Genomic DNA, 16,858 nt, shown 5'->3' with positions numbered 1-16,858 from the left:
GACACGGTGAATTACATCAAATAGACACATCCCCCAAAACTAATTAGCGTGCAGGATCCCTCTGTTAGCCTTTTAAACTCCAGGATAAAACATTACACAGCCCCCACCCAGTGGAAGCTGACAGCACACAGTCAAATCACGCCCACCAAGCGATAGCACCACCCCCCAAGATCAATGTCCCCCCCGCCTAGTCACCAAAATATACTCAAAGATAGCCTAATACTTATCCCTAAGTTTTACACCGTACCATCAAGCATATATGACAACTACCACGGAAGTGCCTACACGGAGAAAAGAAGGCAGTGTACCCCCCAATGAAACAATAATCCACAAAGTAAACTCACATTAAACACAGGAGACCAGAAAGTAAAAAAATACCCTCGCATCACTTCCCCTGGCAGCCATAGCCCCATAGTTTAACCCACCCTTATCACAAAAACATAACCCCAGGTCCCATATGCGCAGTGTTCCGCTCGATAATGCCTCTCTTGTAGTCTCCCTCAATGTCATCTTCTCACCCCAGCCGTGCTCCAGCACCGTACCCAGATTGTCCAACAGATAGCTGCATTTTAACAACAGAGCGCTCCACTAGCGACCGCTGAAGACGTATTACCACACTCTCCACGAAGAACCCCTTCATCGCAAGTTCTCCGCTCTGCCGGCACCCGCTGTCCTCTCCCCACAACATACCCGCTACGAAGAACCCCGTCCATCCATAAGTTCCCCGCACCGCCGTCAGCACCGCAGCGCGCTCCTTTAGCGATCGCAGAAGATATGTTGTGCAGCCAGATGAGTCGTGCAGCCGTCCTAGATCTGGTCATGAGATCCTCTCCTTGTAGATTCTCGAAAAGTTGTCGTCATGTCGTGCCGATGTCCAAGACGAACCTCCACGGTGGTCCCCCCACGTCTCAGGAAGAAAACACGATCCGTCCACCCACCGCAAGGCAAAGACTCAGACATCACCGCCCGCCGCCGCACGTTCTTTCGACGCCTGGCTTAGCATCCCTGGAGACTTGCGCCCCCAAGAAACAAACCAACGCGACTGCCGACTTTGACGCCATATGAAGTATATTCTTCACTGCCGACAACCCATATGAAGTATCTCTTCCACGGCCTTAAAGGCTCTATTGAGTTGCCAACAACGCCATATTGTAGATAAGTTTGTTGTTCCAGAGATGAGAATGAATGGTTGTAGAATGAATGGAGTCATCACTAGTCAGTGAGGTGTCTTTGCTTCCAGTTTATTACAGCAGCCAACCATCTCCACAGCCTAACGGCCGGGAGTCGCACACACACTACAAGCTTACATGTCATAGTCTATATAGCAGTGGTCACATTGAATAAGGGGCTGGGGGTCAGCCTCCAAAGGTGAGACCCCGCCCAGACAAACAATAGATCCCCCTTTTAGTCCCTGGTTCGATTTGCAACTGTATAGGCAGGAAAGGGGGATGGGGAACACATGCTCTCTCTCCCAGGTAAGCAACAAAGAGAATGTTAATAGTACCCCCACACCCCGGTCAGCCAACAGCTGTCTCAATCCGCTCTTCTGTCTGTATGCTCCCTGTGAAATATGGCTTACATGTATATCATGTTATTAAATATACTCCATGCAAAAACCGACCTCCTGGTGGTACTATAACAGGCTAATGTGAGAAATTTGGGGCAGAGGTTTTTACTTGGCCTTGCAAGGAGTATGCGTGCACAGTTTCATGCTAATCTGTCCAACGGTGCCGGAGATTAGCTGCTCACAGACAGACGGACGGACGGACGGACGGACGGACGGATGGACGGACAGACGGACACACACAGACAAAATTACAAAGAGTTTCCTTGCCACCACCACCGGCTCAGATACTCACTATGTAGTTGTAGCGGTGTTTGGCAGATATGATGTGAGACATGTGTTGGGAACGGATGATGTCTCTGGAACAGCAGTGACAACGGAAATAGTTGAGGGCGTTGTTCTCCATCGGCCACATGTCTGTCATCATGCTCAGCCCTGGACCACAGTGTCACACAACAGTCACATAGTAAACACAACGGAAAGTAGAAGATGATAGTGAATTATTATCACATTATCTGAACCAAAACAAGAGAGGGCATAATAACGTTGTGGATACTGGGTGTAGCTATATCAATAAGCTGCTAGGTGTGCAGTTTCTGAACCAAACATAAATGATGACATGATACATTGCTAAGCTGATTAGTTAATTACTAAAATGATACATTGATTAGCTCAATTTATCATTTCACCTGTACAATGAAATATTCATGTGAAGATATCTCAGGCTGAGTAAAGCCTGATTTCGGCATGAGACACCACCATACGATGAGGTATAAATCAGACTTAAGTCTGAGCCAGGGTTGCATTGCTCATGGGACGGCTTTGCAGGCCGTGCAGGAACCTATTTGACCAGGCGCACGCGCAGGCACACGCATAGATTTAAAACAACTTTAAATTCACACCTCAACAAAGTTTACAAAGGCTCCCGACTCACACCAGGTGAATTAACATAGGAATGAGCCTATAGATGCATATCAATTGTCCATTGTGTTGTGCCAGGGTTTTTAATCATTTATTTATAGAAAAAAATTGAATTATTTTTCCGTTTATTTTTTAACATTGAAGTGAATGGATTTTTTTTTTATTTTTTTTTATATCTCCTAATTCGTTAGGGTTAGGGTTATAAATGTATACTCAAAAATTAGAGAAACATTTTAGGAATTCAAAAACAAAATAAAAAATAATAATTAAAAGGGGAGAATTCTCCCCTTTGGCGGTGAATGTGGCGACGTGCGCGTCACGTCATTAAAATACAGTACAACCACGTTCCAATTCAGCATTGCAACACTCGTCTGAGCAGGACAAACTAAACACATCCATTCAAGTATGCATGCAATGGACATACGATCATCACCTAAAATAAGCTATCTAGCTCAATATCGCACTATAATAAACTCTCTCATAATGTCATAAACCAAATATTTCAAGACATAGTTAGTAGGAACATTTAAGACAATACAAAAAATGCTGACCAATGACTGGCTCTGTTCTTTCAGTGTTGTTGAGGTAGTGCCACAGGGCTGTGTTTGTAACTGTGGGGTCCATTTCCTCTGGAGTGACCTGGGGGTGACAGTGACACCTGCTGGTCGGTGCCTGAACTTGGTGCTGCTGGAGTTCAGCACTGAATGGCTCGTCCTGGACGTCAGAGATGAGTGCACTTGGCCGGGGCTGACAGTCAGATGTGGACGGAGGGGTTCGAAGGCCCTGGGGAGGCGTGGGGCTGACCTGGACGCTGTGGGTCATCTCAGAAGCAGCTGGGGCGTCTGCAGGTTGTGGAGGAGCTTTTGGTTGGAGTCCATGCAAAGTGTCTTGTTCAGCAACGAGCTCCTTCTCTTTCCTTAAGTCTGTCAACACACACAGAACATACAGTAATGGATTCAAACACCTACTAAGAATACTAAGATGTGATTATCTTAGTTGTGCAGTTACTTAACTTCCTGTACAAACCCTTCAAACTTCAAACTCCATTTGAATCATGATAGACTCATTGAAAACACCGTCCTTGGTTCTGGTGACTCATACCGCCCTCCTAAAACTTTTTCACTTATTTTGTATTAATAAAAAGAATGACACTAGTAATACTTAAACAACCGTGCCATAATTCACAAATTAACTAATGCAGCTGTATTCTTTCTCTCTCCTTCTCTCAAACATTTGCCTACAAGCTTACAACGCGTCACTTTGTGGCTCCTTGTAAGCTTCTAGATCTGCTATTTCTGCTTTTTTTTTTACATTTGAAAATGTATGAACATATCAACAATCATTGTGATCAGACGATTATGTAATAATTGTGACAATAACAGGTCTATACCGTGGAGGACTCTCCCGTCGGGTTCATGGACACGGGGATCTTTCTCAGGTACAGCTTCCTGTTCCAGGGTGGAGTGTGGTGGGGTGTGATTGACATCTCTCCTGACCAATGGCCAGACCCCTTGCAGGACGTCCGGCCAGTCGGCTGGCGCTGCGTCTTCTTCCCTCCTTTTCTGCCTTTTCCTCTCCGACGTCCCGCTCTCCGTCTCCGAGCCGAGGTCTAGAGCTGTGTCACCATAACAACATTTAAGTTGACCATTCATTAGTCACACAAATAATTGAGATTAACGATTTAATTGTGTTTTTTGGTTGAACATATGAATACAATTTCAATTTCTGTTTGTTTTTTTAGGCTTCATAATCACAAATTGCACAGGGAAGAAATGACAAATAACTTAAATATACAGAGAAATTACTGACAAATGTAATCATTTTATACAAAAATATATATATACATTGCAGAAATCGCAATTCAATCCAATCCAAAAATTCAATCCAAAAATAGCAGAAATAATAGATCTACAAAGCTTACAACATATGACGTGTTGTAAGCTTGTAGAACTACTATTTCTGCTATTTTTGGAAAAAAAGAAAATGATAATTAATTTTTCAACGCGGAAACGATTGTGACGATTATGCAAAATAATTGCTTTTATCTCAAATAATTGCGATTAGGCGATTACATAATAACATGTAACAGGCCTACCGAGGTCTCTCCCGACCCTCCTTGGCGTGGCGTCCTCTCTAGTCGCACCGCTTTCCGTTTCGTCCTCTTCTCCTGCGTCGCCCTTTCTTTTACGGGACGTGTCCTGAACCCCCGACCTCTGCCTTCTTCCCGTCACCTTCACAGCCTCAGCCATAGCCATCACTCCTGTCACCTTCACAGCCTCAGCCATCACTCCTGTCACCTTCACAGCCTCAGCCATCACTCCTGTCACCTTCACAGCCTCAGCCATCACTCCTGTCACCTTCACAGCCTCAGCCATCACTCCTGTCACCTTCACAGCCTCAGCCATCACTCCTGCAGTGGTGGAAAAAGTACTCAAATGTTTTACTTAGTTAAAGTATCAATACTGCAATGTAGAAGTACTCTGTTGCAAGTAAAAGTCCGGAAAAGTACAAAATCTATCCAAATGTATTTAAAATACCAAAAGTAAAAGTACTAAAATGTTTGAAAATAGCAGATCTACAAGCTCACAACGCGTCGCATCGCGACGCGTTGTAGATCGGCTATTTTCAAATTGCCTATGTATAAAATAGGGCTAAAGTGGTTAATGTATGTTTTACAATGCAATAATATATATCTGAAAAGTAATTAGTAACTAAAGTTTTCAAATGTTTTAGTGGAGTAAAAGTACAATATTTTCCTCTGAGATGTAGTGGAGTAGAAGTACAAGTATAGACAATTGGAAATACTCCAGTAAAGTAAAAGTACCTAGAGTAAATGTACTTAGTTACTTTACACCACTCCTGTCATCTTCAAAGCCTCACCCATCACTCGGTCCTTTTCAGCGGCCGGCCTCTGGACCCACTCAGCACATGGTTCAGAGTGGGTTTCTTCTTCTTTGCCTTTTTCAGGGTCTTGTTCTTCTGTACTTTGTGTCAGAGTGTCTGTGTCTGCTCTACGTTCCACAGAGGTGTTCTGAGTGGGACACTTCTTCTCCTCCTCAGGTTTATGGACGCAGGAATCATCCACAGGCACTGCTTCCTTTTCCACTGGAACGGGCTGTGGAGTGAGACCCTTCACATCTGGATGCTGTGGAGTTTCTGCTGGGACTGAGAAACAACACAAAGGTAATACAGGCAACTGACAAAAAAGCAAAAAAAACCTCAGTAAATAAGGTGTAATAAGGAGCAGGGTTCATCAGATTAGCTTCGCTTCATGTTTTTGTTTCACCATTTGTCACATGGTTGCAGGTGGAAATCAGAAGACACGGCGCTATGGCGACCGGGCGGACTTGGTGGACTAGACAGACACCCACACAGTTCAAGGTCAAAGCGTTATTGTCCCGTTAAGAGATGTTGAAGTAAAAATCTCATTCAAAGTGAGCACTGTCTCAGCGTGTAAATGGTAAATGGTGCATTTATATAGCGCTTCTATCCGAAGCGCTTTACATTGATTGTGCCATTAACCCATTCACACACACATTCATACACCGATGGCGGAGGAAACCATGCAAGGCACCAACCTGCTCATCGGGAGCAATTAGGGGTTCAGCATCTTGCTCAAGGACACTTCGACACTAACTCTAGGGGAGTGCCCCAGCCCGGGATCGAACTGGGAACCTTGCGGTTTTCCAGTTCACTCTACCCGGCCACTCTACCCCTGAGCCACTGCCGCCCCTAGCGTGTAGTTATGAGGAGGAAGAGGTGCTCTAATCCACCTTCAAGTATGAAATCAAATCAATTCCAAAACTACCATTTAAAAAATACACTTATTTGTAAAAAATATAGAAAACATTAAAGCTACATTAAAGCTTTTTTGGTGAATAAAATGTTATTTTGACAAATCTGTATGGTAGAGTATGTTAATATTAAATAACTACCACAACTTCACTGGTTGTATTTCTTTTCTCTCCCTGCTCTTCTATTGACACATTTAGATCCTGCAGTGACCTCTACTGGTTGATAAGTGGTACTGCCTGAAATAGATGTGCTCTATTAGCTCAGTGGTAAAAATGTCAGAACCTGTATTCCAATGTCCGGTAGCACACGAAAATTGCAGAGTGCAGCTTTAACTGACCACACTTAAGCCTGTTTTATACGAGTGGCGGTTTCACACAGTGAAAATAGCTGCTTTACGGTCTCACAACGTGTCGCATCACGATGCGCTGTGAGCTTGTCTGCTTTTTTCGCTGCCCAACACCAGCCTAGAGCAGAGTACATAAAGAGGGTATTTTTGAGAATTTTCGCCTACAATGACATGCGTAAAATAGGGATGCCAGGGTTAATGTTGTTTTAAACAGCTGAAAGGTTACTGCGTGAGGGCTTTAAATAAGACCCTGTGGACCGAAACATTTCACAAATAATGATGACATGCCCAAAATGTTGTTAATTAGCTTCTATAAGAGTGTAACATTGTTACTGTGCAGGTCCAGCTCATCACACATGAACACTATACCTGTTGATATATAGGCCTCTTTTCCACCGGGGTTCAACCGGTTCCGTTCTTTTTTCTCGCCTAATTCTGAACCAGTTCAGAGTGTTTCCACTGAAAATGAATTGGTTCAGAATCCTAAAAGTTGGTTCGGTTCGGTTTTTCTTGCCCTGAACTGGAAACCCAAGTGGGCGTGTCACTATTCTACAGGTTGTAAGATGCAGATAAGATATAAACAATGGCAAAAGCAAGCAAAAAATCATCATAAAAAAAAGAACTGTAACCGCCACTGAAGATTGAATTTCCCCTGGCCAGGCCTGGAATCGAACCTGGGGCAAACTGGGGACTCCTGCTGCCTAACTACAATGGTGCTTTAAACTGGTGGAAACGGCCGGTTCCGTGAAAGCACCACGGTTCCAAGGATCTAGAACGGAACCAGCTCTAGAAACCAAAGTTATTTTGGTGTAAAAGGTTCAAGAGGCTACAGTGGTACTCACCCAGCTGAGGAGATGTGAGGCTGTCCTGCAGCTCATCAAGTGAGACCATGTTTGGCTCTATATGCATAAATAAACTCAACAACAGAACATGTCAGAATAAAACACAAACGTTATTTAGCTAATGAAGCGTTACATGAAAACCACTGACCTTCATGTTGCCAGTCTTTGCGGAAGAGCTCGTCAAGAATCTGGCAGACTGTTAAAGGATCATTAGAAACCATTAGAACAGTGTAGGACATTGGTTCTCAAAGTGGGGTCCGTGAGGGAGTTCTAGGGGGTCCCCAGCTAAATGAGGGATAGTTAGGAACCAAATGGACCCTTGTGGCTCTGTAACTCTGAGAGTGTACAAATGGACCCTTGTGGCTCTGTAACTCTGAGAGTGTACATTTGTTCACTCTCAGAGTTAAATTAACATTGAATGTATTACTATATTGTAAATTAACATTTACAATATAAATTGGGGTCTCAGAGATAGAAATGCCATTAACTGGGGGTCCGTAGCGTAAGGCATGTCAAACTTGGGGGTCCTTGAAATTAAAATGGTTGAAAATCACTGCTAGAGCCGTACAAATCTTCTGTTATGGGGGTCCCTGCCATATCTTTTCAAATGGGGGTCCACGGGGCGGGCTAATATGTGTCAATTTGGGGGTCCTTGACATGAAAAAGTTTGAGAACCACTGGTGTAGGACAGAGGGGTGGAGGTGGGCCACTCGCTGACAAGCCCCCTATATAGTCTCTGTCGGGTGGAAACCTCATATGTCCAAAACTGTTACTTTTCAGAATTCAAGTTCAACAACGGCAAAAGTAGCAGATCTACAAGCTACAAAACGCGTCGATCTACGCAGCGTTTCGAGCTTGAGGATCTGCTGCTTTTGAGGCTTTTGTGGGGGAAAGTAAGAGCATTAATTGACAAAAAAAAACACAAAAGGTTAGAATATGGAGATGGGAGGTTTCTGCCCCGACAGCAACGATATGTTTGATGCAGTGTTGGTTCCGTCGACTAAAACTATGACGAAAAATGTTGGTCGACTTTTTTCACTGACGAAAACTAAATAAAAACTAAATAAAAACTAAGCTATGATGACTAAAACTAAGACTAAATATATTGACAATTTCGTCAACAAATAAAAACTAGACTAGAGTGAGGGACGAGTGTAGAAGAGATCCAGTAGAACTAAGACAAGTCATTTTATGTTGTTTGCGCTCGGGTGTTGCGCTGTGAAAATAGCAGATTTACAAGCTCACAACGTGTCGCGATGCGACGCGTTGTGAGCTTGTAGATCGGCTATTTTCAGCATGCAACCAAGTGTAAAATCAGCCATTACGACGTCATCAAGGCACCCACAAAATACATTTTAGTCGAGTAAATCAACTGTAGATTTAGTCGACTAAAATCTTATGATATTTAGTAGACTAAAACTAGACTAAAAGTAAAACATTTCAGATTACTAAAATATGACTAAAACTAAATGGAATTTTATTCAAAAGACTATGACTAAAACTAAATAAAGACTGGTTTGATGACATGGTCAGTACTCACCATGCTGATAGTCGTCACTGAGCATGTAGAAAATGCTGCACGGGAGATCAATTATCTGAAAGAAATACAATAAATGTGTCAAGTTTTACAGCACTGACTGCAATACATCCCACCCAGCCTCACATAAGGATCAATGACTTCCAATGTGCTTTATTTGCCATTTTACCTTGATCACCATGTGTTCAGCTCCTTGAGCGTTCTCCTCCTGCCAGGCCAAAGATGTCAGGACCTCTTCACACTCGCTTCCATTCCAGGCAGATGGTAATCGAGCAGGACTCTGGTGCATCTAGAGCACAGATTGAAGTAGAAAGACCCATGGAGTCATTTTACGACAATAATGACAGTGTGTGTTGAGGACATTTCTTTTTACAAATAAAATGTGCAAGGTTTCTTTGAAGTTGCTATTATACTGTAGGTGCTACCCGGTTAAAACAAATATTGTGAAGTTTAACACATTGAGTGCCAGGGTTTTTTTAAAACAGGGTACAGTCAGTGCCTGGATTTTTTACAAATTTTGAACCTTTTTCAAGTAGTCACAAAATATTTTCAGTGATCACCGTCCTCACGGTGATCACCTCATTACACACATAGAGGTCTCGTACAATCGGGGGGAAAAAATTAAAAACATTTGGTAATCCGTTCCATAGTTGCAGCCAGTTGAAAATAGTCAAAAATAGTCAAAATACATAGTAAAAAAAAAGGACACAGGAGCCGAGATACAGGCTTTTGAAGTCATAAGTTAACCAGGAAGTGGATTAAAGTCTAAATCTTCGAAAAATGATATCTCCTGGTGCTGTGAAGGGGAACATTTTTTTATTTTTTTTCCCCCCAAAAAAACTGTTATAACCGTTTTTGGCACACCTCGTTTGGATTATGAAAAACGGCCCGGACCGTTTTTGGCACTCAATGTGTTAAGACTGACACACTTCTGCTCAGGAATATGTTCCTCTAATCTCCATTCTGTTGGTACTATAGGACCTGGTGACCTAGAAGTTGTCCGTTCCAATTTTCAATGATAAAATTATCTTGCCAACTCTGACCTAACACTATGACTTTCTTGCTAAGCATAACTGTTGGTGCAACAGAGCTAAATGTACGCTTGTGAGAGAGAGCATACTGTAAGTGATGATACAAACGGGGTCTTTTTTAATGCACATTCAACTTCAACTCACAATTTTACTCAACTCAAGATGAATGAACAGAAACAAAGGACTCACCAGAGTGTGTTTGATGTGTCTTGGATCACACAGGTGGGCTTTGAAGTCGGAGGCAGGGAACGTACACTTACAAACCAGGCACAGGTAATGAGGCGTGCAGTTAGTGCGGGCGCTGACGCACATCACGACATGAAGCAGACCTTTACCAAAGAAAATGCTACGTTCATTATTGATCAAGGACAACAGTCACTTGTGTTTGCAACTGTGTGACAAAGTACATTTTCATTAACAATAACTACTATACAAAAAAATGGCATCACAAAGTGATTATACTGTAGTACCGATACCAAATGATTGAGCCCAACTCACCGATGACTGGTTCAGCCCGCTGTTCTTTCTTGATGTACTGGCATTCAGTCAGGATAGAACTGTATAACACTGAGATGAAAGCAAGCTTCTATTAAGCTTTACAATACAACACAATACTGCTTCATCAAAGTTGGTACGGTGACTTCATACATTGCCAAAATGTGTCCTTATATTATCATCACTTTACACAAATACAGCTCAATGGAGTTAGGAGGTTTTTGAACATTAATGCGGAAATAGTTTTTTTTTCTCCGTCTGACTTCGTCATTCTCCACAAGTTGGAGTTAGATGGTTTGAGGATCCAATGGAGTTAGGAGGTTTAGCCAGAAGAGCTTTTTATATATTATATTGGTTCAATATTTGTAAAACCCACACATATACCTAAAGGGTGTTCAATCAATAGCACTAGTTTAAAAATGTTTTCTGTTTTCTGCCTGACAGCGACAATATAAAAGTAGAATAATAATGAATCATACCTCGTCCTTTCTCTACTTCATCTGCTGTGATTGTAGAACAGAGGGTTAAGAATAAACAAGATGCATTAATGTCACATACAGTACATGTGGACAACAACAGACCATGAGATAACAGGGTTTACTGTAGTACCTTCTGTCACAAAGATAGTCTTCATTTTCTGTAGACAGACAGAAGGAAAGAACACACACACACACACACACACACACACACACACACACACACACACACACACACACACACACACACGCACGTACGTACACACACACACACACACGCGTACACACACACACACACGCACACGCACACGTTATTGGAAGGTTCTGATGAAGTAAATTCATTAATATTCTAACTTGTGGAACATAATAAAATAATTACGTCTCACCTGCTTGTGTTCTCCTCCTTTCACGTGAGAAAAGTATTGCCATGTGGTCTGGAATTTCATATTGCAGACCTGATGGGGAGTTAAAATAAATGTGTATCAGCATCATTAGTCCATTGGGTTATCTTACACTGTGCTTCATACGTTCATAGGAGTATAGAAAGAGCCAAGCAAGTACAGGGTGGTGATGATGTCAATGACGATAGAGAATTCATATTCACCTGGCAGCTCAGTACGCAAAACATTACTGGATGCTTTGCTGCGCAAAAAAAAGATAAAAGGAAAGAAATATGCAGATATTAGAGAACTAGATAATAACACCAGTGTTGATTTTGACAGCACATTTTGATTTAGTTTTAGTCAGTCCTTTGAATAAAATTCCATTTAGTTTTAGTCATATTTTAGTCATCTGAAATGTTTTACTGTTAGTCTGGTTTTAGTCGACTATAAAATCATAAGATTATAGTGGACTAAAACTACAGTTGATTTAGTCGACTAAAATGTATTTTGTCGGTGCCTTGATGGCGTCATAATGGCTGATTTTACACTTGGTTGCATGCTGAAAATAGCCGATCTACAAGCCCATGCTCTGAAAATAGCAGATCTTCGAGCTCATAACGCGTTGCGCTGCGACGCGTTATGAGCTTGAAGATCTGCTATTTTCAGAGCGCAACACCCAAGCGCAAACAAGCATAAAATGACTTGTCTTTCAGTTCTGCTGGATCTCTTCTCCACTAGATCCCTCACTAACATTTGAGTCTAGTTTTTATTTGTTGACGAAATTGTCAATATGTTTAATAGTTTTAGTCATAGGTTAGTTTTTATTTAGTTTTCGTCAGTGAAAAAAGGTAGTCGACCAACATTTTAGTCGACAAAATTAACACTGAATAACACAATACATGAAAATTAACAGAGATGATTAAAACAACACAACACAACACAACACAACACAACACAACACAACACAACACAACACAACACAACACAACACAACACACACCTTCCAGCTTAGAGACTGCAGTTGGAGGCTCTGTATTGGTGGGATGCTGTGCTGTCATTTCACCACCAGGGGGCTCAGCAGTAGCTTTAAAATGATAAACAGAAAAGGAAAATTACAACTGAGTCAGTCCAACGGTTCTACTAAAACACACTGACTGGCATGATGACAAACAGAGGGGAAAGGGGTTTAACGTTGACACTGTTAGAAAGAATGCTTCCAATTCATGTTTTCCCACATTTTATCTTGGCATATTGCTGAGCCTGCAAGCTTACCACATTTAGCTGAGCTAGACTGATGGTGGGGTGTCTCTGACTCCGAGGGTCCCTGAGCACCCAGGGGTGTCTCTGACTCTGAGGGTCCCTGAGCACCCAGGGGTGTCTCTGACTGCGAGGGTCCCTTAACAGCCAAGGGTGTCTCTGACTCCGGGGGTCCCTGAGCACCCAGGGGTGTCTCTGACTGTGAGGGTCCCTTAAGACCCGCCGGTGTTGTTGACTCCGAAGGGCCCTGAACACCCAGGGGTGTCTCTGACTGCGAGGGTCTCTGAGCACCCAGGGGTGTTGGTGACTGCGAGGGTCCCTGAACACCCACCGGTGTTGTTGACTCCGAAGGGCCCTGAGCACCCGGAGGTGTCTGTGACTCCGAGGGTCCCTGAGCACCCATGGGTGTCTGTGACTCCGAGGGTCCCTGAACACCCATGGGTGTCTCTGACTGTGAGGGTCCCTGAACAGCCAGGGGCGTCTCTGACTCCGAAGGGCCATGAGCACCCAGGGGTGTCTGTGACTCCGAGGGTCCCTGAACACCCAGGGGTGTCTGTGACTCAGAGGGTCCCTGAGCAGCTGGGAACGTCTGTGGCTGTGATGAACCCTGAATAGCTGGATTATTATGAAATTATTAGAATGCATCAAAACTATGAGCATTTATCTATCATTTATTTATCTTTTTTGTTTATTTATCTTGAGATTTTTAGAGGAAACATTTAGGGTGCGTTCGGAAATTACGCACCGGAGCACACTCGCCTATTAGTTTGTATTGGCCAGTGCGCTCAGTGCTGTATTTTCGAACGCACCCTTAGTCACAGAGTAAAACTATGAGCATTATAATATTCAATGATCCTGGCTCCCTATGAAGCCGATGTCTATAATGCATTATAAACATGCTTATAATGTATTATAATCTGCTTAACACAGTATAGTTATAGTTATAAGAACTCAAATATATTAATACCTGTGAAGGTACTGTTGGTACTCAGTACTCAGTATTAATACCTGTGAAGGTACTGTTGGTACTCAGTACTCAGTATTAATACCTGTGAAGGTACTGTTGGTACTCAGTACTCAGTATTAATACCTGTGAAGGTACTGTTGGTACTCAGTACTCAGTATTAATTCCTGTGAAGGTACTGTTGGTACTCAGTACTCAGTATTAATACCTGTGAAGGTACTGTTGGTACTCAGTACTCAGTATTAATACCTGTGAAGGTACTGTTGGTACTCAGTACTCAGTATTAATACCTGTGAAGGTACTGTTGGTACTCAGTACTCAGTATTAATACCTGTGAAGGTACTGTTGGTACTCAGTACTCACCCAGCTGAGGAGATTGTTGATTGACAGTGAGGCTGTCCTGCAGCTCATCCAGTGTGACCACCATGTTTGGAACTATGCATACACACCAACACAGAACACGTCATTATAAAACACAAACCTTATTTAGCTAATGAAGTGTTATATTAAAACCACTAACCTTCATGTTGCCAGTCTTTGCGGAAGTACGTGTTGAGAATCTGGCAGACTGTAAAAGAATCATTAAAAAAGCATTTAGATATACGTAGTACAAGACAGTGGGGTGGAGGTGGGCCTTTAGATATACGTAGTACAGGACAGTGGGGTGGAGGTGGGCCTTTAGATATACGTAGTACAGGACAGTGGGGCGGAGGTGGGCCACGCCCTGACAAGCCTGACATCATTTGATGGCAAAGGCCAGTACTCACCGTGCGAATAGTCGTTACTGAGCATGGCAAAAATCCTGTTTGGGAGCTCAATTATCTGGAAGGGAAGAAGAAAGGAAGAAAGAAAGAAAGAGAGAAAGAAAGAAAAAAAAAAGTGTGAAGTTGCAGTAATTCTGGTCTCTATACTGCCTCTCCCTGGTCAGCCGGGGTGCCTGATGGAGGGGAAAGGAACTGGTTGGAATAACGTGTTCCTTCCACGCGCTACGTCCTACCGGGGAAACTCCTCCCCTGTCGGGTGATAAGAATCGGCCTGCTCACTCCTCATGCATTGAAGGAAGCATGAGGTCAGTTCAGGGCTCTCCCCCGGCTGGCAGAGGGAGAGTAGCGCCCAGGATTACTTAGGCAATTGGCACTGTGTGAAAAAATGGGTTACAAAAACCGTGGAATAAGAGCTTAAAAACTTAAGTGTCAAGTTTTAGTGGACTGACTGGCTGCAATACATCAAGGATCGCCCGACAACCTCACATTTGCTTTGTCTGCCATTTTACCTTGAGCACCATGGTTCCAGCTCCTTGAGCGTTCTCCTGCTTCCAGGCCAGTGATGTCAGGACCCTTTCACTCACATGTGGATTTGTGACTGAATTGATATTCTGGTGCGTCTAGAACACAAAAGACAACACATACAAAGTCCCGTGGTTAGGTATTATTGTCCCACCATAATGATGACAGGTTGTCAAGGAGATTCTTTCTTACAAATAAATGTGTGAGGTTTCTTTGAAGTTGCTACATACAGTAGATACAGAAGATTACCTAGATCTGTGTTTCTCAAAGTGGGGTCCAGGGACCCCCAGGGGTCTTTGAGGGGGTGCCCAGCAAAATGATTGATAGTTAGGAACCAAATGGACCCTTATGGAGCTATAACTCTGAGAGTGTACAAATGGAACAGAACGGACCTGTAAGGGTCCATTTGGTTCCATTTTGCCCTCGAGTGGGTTCCGGGAGGTCCCCAGCAAAATGAGTTGATATCAATATCAGTTTAACCACTTTAACGCTAATATATACAAACGGCTATTTTCAAAAATGTTTGAATATCTTTCATTTTGGTGGGATGATCTTTTCATCTTTTTCATCATTTTTAACACCACAAATCTTGTATGGGGGTCCTTGGCACAAAAGATTTTCAGATGGGGGTCCGCGGCCAAATCCACATTCATTTAGGGGTCCCTTGGCATGAAAACGTTTCAGAGGTGGAAGACATACTCAGATATTTTACTTTAGTAAAAGTAGCAATACCACAATATAAAAACTACCACAATATAAAAACACTCTTTTACAAGTAAAAGGCCTGTGTTCATAATGTTACTTGAGTAAAAGTAAAAAAGCATTGGCCTCAACATATACTTAAAGTACCAAAAGTAAAAGTACTAAAATGTTTGAAAATAGCCTAGGTATAAAATTTATATCTGCAAAGTAACTAGTAGCTTAAGTTTTCAAATAATTGTAGTGGAGTAAAAGTACAATATTTGCCTCTGAGATGTAGTGGAGTAGAAGTAAAAGTGTTGCAAATTGGAAATACTCTAGTAAAGTAAAAAGTAACTCAAAATTGTAAAGTAAAGTACTTTACTGCCACTGACCCAGCAGATGTGGTTCTGAGAGGACTCACCAGAGTCTCCTGGATGTGTATAGGATGACACATATGGGCTCTGAAGTAGGAGGCGAGGAACGCACAGCGGCAGACGCTGCACACGCTCAGAGGAACGCCGTCACCTCGGCTGCTGACACACGTCACAATATGAAGCAGACCTGGACAAAAGAAAACGCTCCATTCATTATTAATGAAGGAAAAGAGTCATTTGAGTTTTTTCATTTGTTTTTCTTTTCGTGGAAGCACAGTGAAACACCCAGTGATTACCAACTATCAGGGGATTGAGCATAATGGAGATACATATTCTATGGCTACCTCAAAAGGTAAGAAAATCGAAAAAATCACTGGCAGTGGGTGCACGCAGCCAGAAATAAGTCTGACAGTGAAAGAGTTAAATGGCATCATATCACATACCTGTCTGCAGTGATTCTACAGATAATGGAGCCCAACTCACCGATGACTGGTTCTGCCCGCTGTGTGCTCTTGAGGTACGATAGTATCTCTTGACACGTGGAAATATCGTAGAGCACTGAGGTGAAAGGAAAGCTTCAATTGAGTTCAATTTAAAGTCTACAGTCAATGACAAAAGAATGACAGAATTATGATCGTCTGCTATAGTTTAAGCAGCACTCCTCCACTATCACATGAAATCCTCTCCACAGCATCTCTGATAACCCAACATATGAAACAAGTAATACATAAAAACAATAATAAATCATACCTCGTCCTTTCTCCAGTTCACCTGCTGTGATTGTAGAACAGAGGGTTAAGAATAAACAAGATGCATCAATGTCACATACAGTACATGTGGACAACAACAGACCATGAGATAAGCAAGGGATAATTGATCACATAATCACATAATCATCAATTATCC

General features: G+C 42.6%; 1 protein-coding gene across 1 annotated transcript in view; it reads right to left on the bottom strand.

The window, feature by feature from the left end:
* The window catches only part of LOC308094883 (uncharacterized protein), a 55,627-nt gene that overhangs the window by 15,525 nt on the left and 23,244 nt on the right, over positions 1-16,858 (bottom strand). The window contains exons 32-54 of the mRNA XM_080441706.1: positions 16,703-16,726; positions 16,436-16,510; positions 16,000-16,139; positions 14,885-14,995; positions 14,379-14,433; positions 14,132-14,179; positions 13,975-14,046; positions 12,663-13,262; positions 12,391-12,474; positions 11,612-11,649; positions 11,394-11,462; positions 11,141-11,168; positions 11,011-11,034; positions 10,535-10,603; positions 10,226-10,365; positions 9,175-9,294; positions 9,009-9,063; positions 7,617-7,664; positions 5,366-5,650; positions 4,581-4,895; positions 3,876-4,100; positions 3,037-3,408; positions 1,860-1,999 (exon numbers count right to left, since the gene is read on the bottom strand). Coding sequence (XP_080297832.1) covers positions 1,860-1,999; positions 3,037-3,408; positions 3,876-4,100; positions 4,581-4,895; positions 5,366-5,650; positions 7,617-7,664; positions 9,009-9,063; positions 9,175-9,294; positions 10,226-10,365; positions 10,535-10,603; positions 11,011-11,034; positions 11,141-11,168; positions 11,394-11,462; positions 11,612-11,649; positions 12,391-12,474; positions 12,663-13,262; positions 13,975-14,046; positions 14,132-14,179; positions 14,379-14,433; positions 14,885-14,995; positions 16,000-16,139; positions 16,436-16,510; positions 16,703-16,726 — 3,137 coding nt within the window. The remainder of the gene's footprint in view (positions 1-1,859; positions 2,000-3,036; positions 3,409-3,875; positions 4,101-4,580; positions 4,896-5,365; positions 5,651-7,616; positions 7,665-9,008; positions 9,064-9,174; positions 9,295-10,225; positions 10,366-10,534; positions 10,604-11,010; positions 11,035-11,140; positions 11,169-11,393; positions 11,463-11,611; positions 11,650-12,390; positions 12,475-12,662; positions 13,263-13,974; positions 14,047-14,131; positions 14,180-14,378; positions 14,434-14,884; positions 14,996-15,999; positions 16,140-16,435; positions 16,511-16,702; positions 16,727-16,858) is intronic.

This window comes from Gymnoscopelus braueri (genome assembly GCF_963280865.1).
Source record: "Gymnoscopelus braueri genome assembly, chromosome: 11".
NCBI lineage: Eukaryota > Metazoa > Chordata > Actinopteri > Myctophiformes > Myctophidae > Gymnoscopelus > Gymnoscopelus braueri.
Note: the sequence above shows the minus strand (reverse complement) of the source record. Positions and strands in the feature narration are given on the sequence as shown.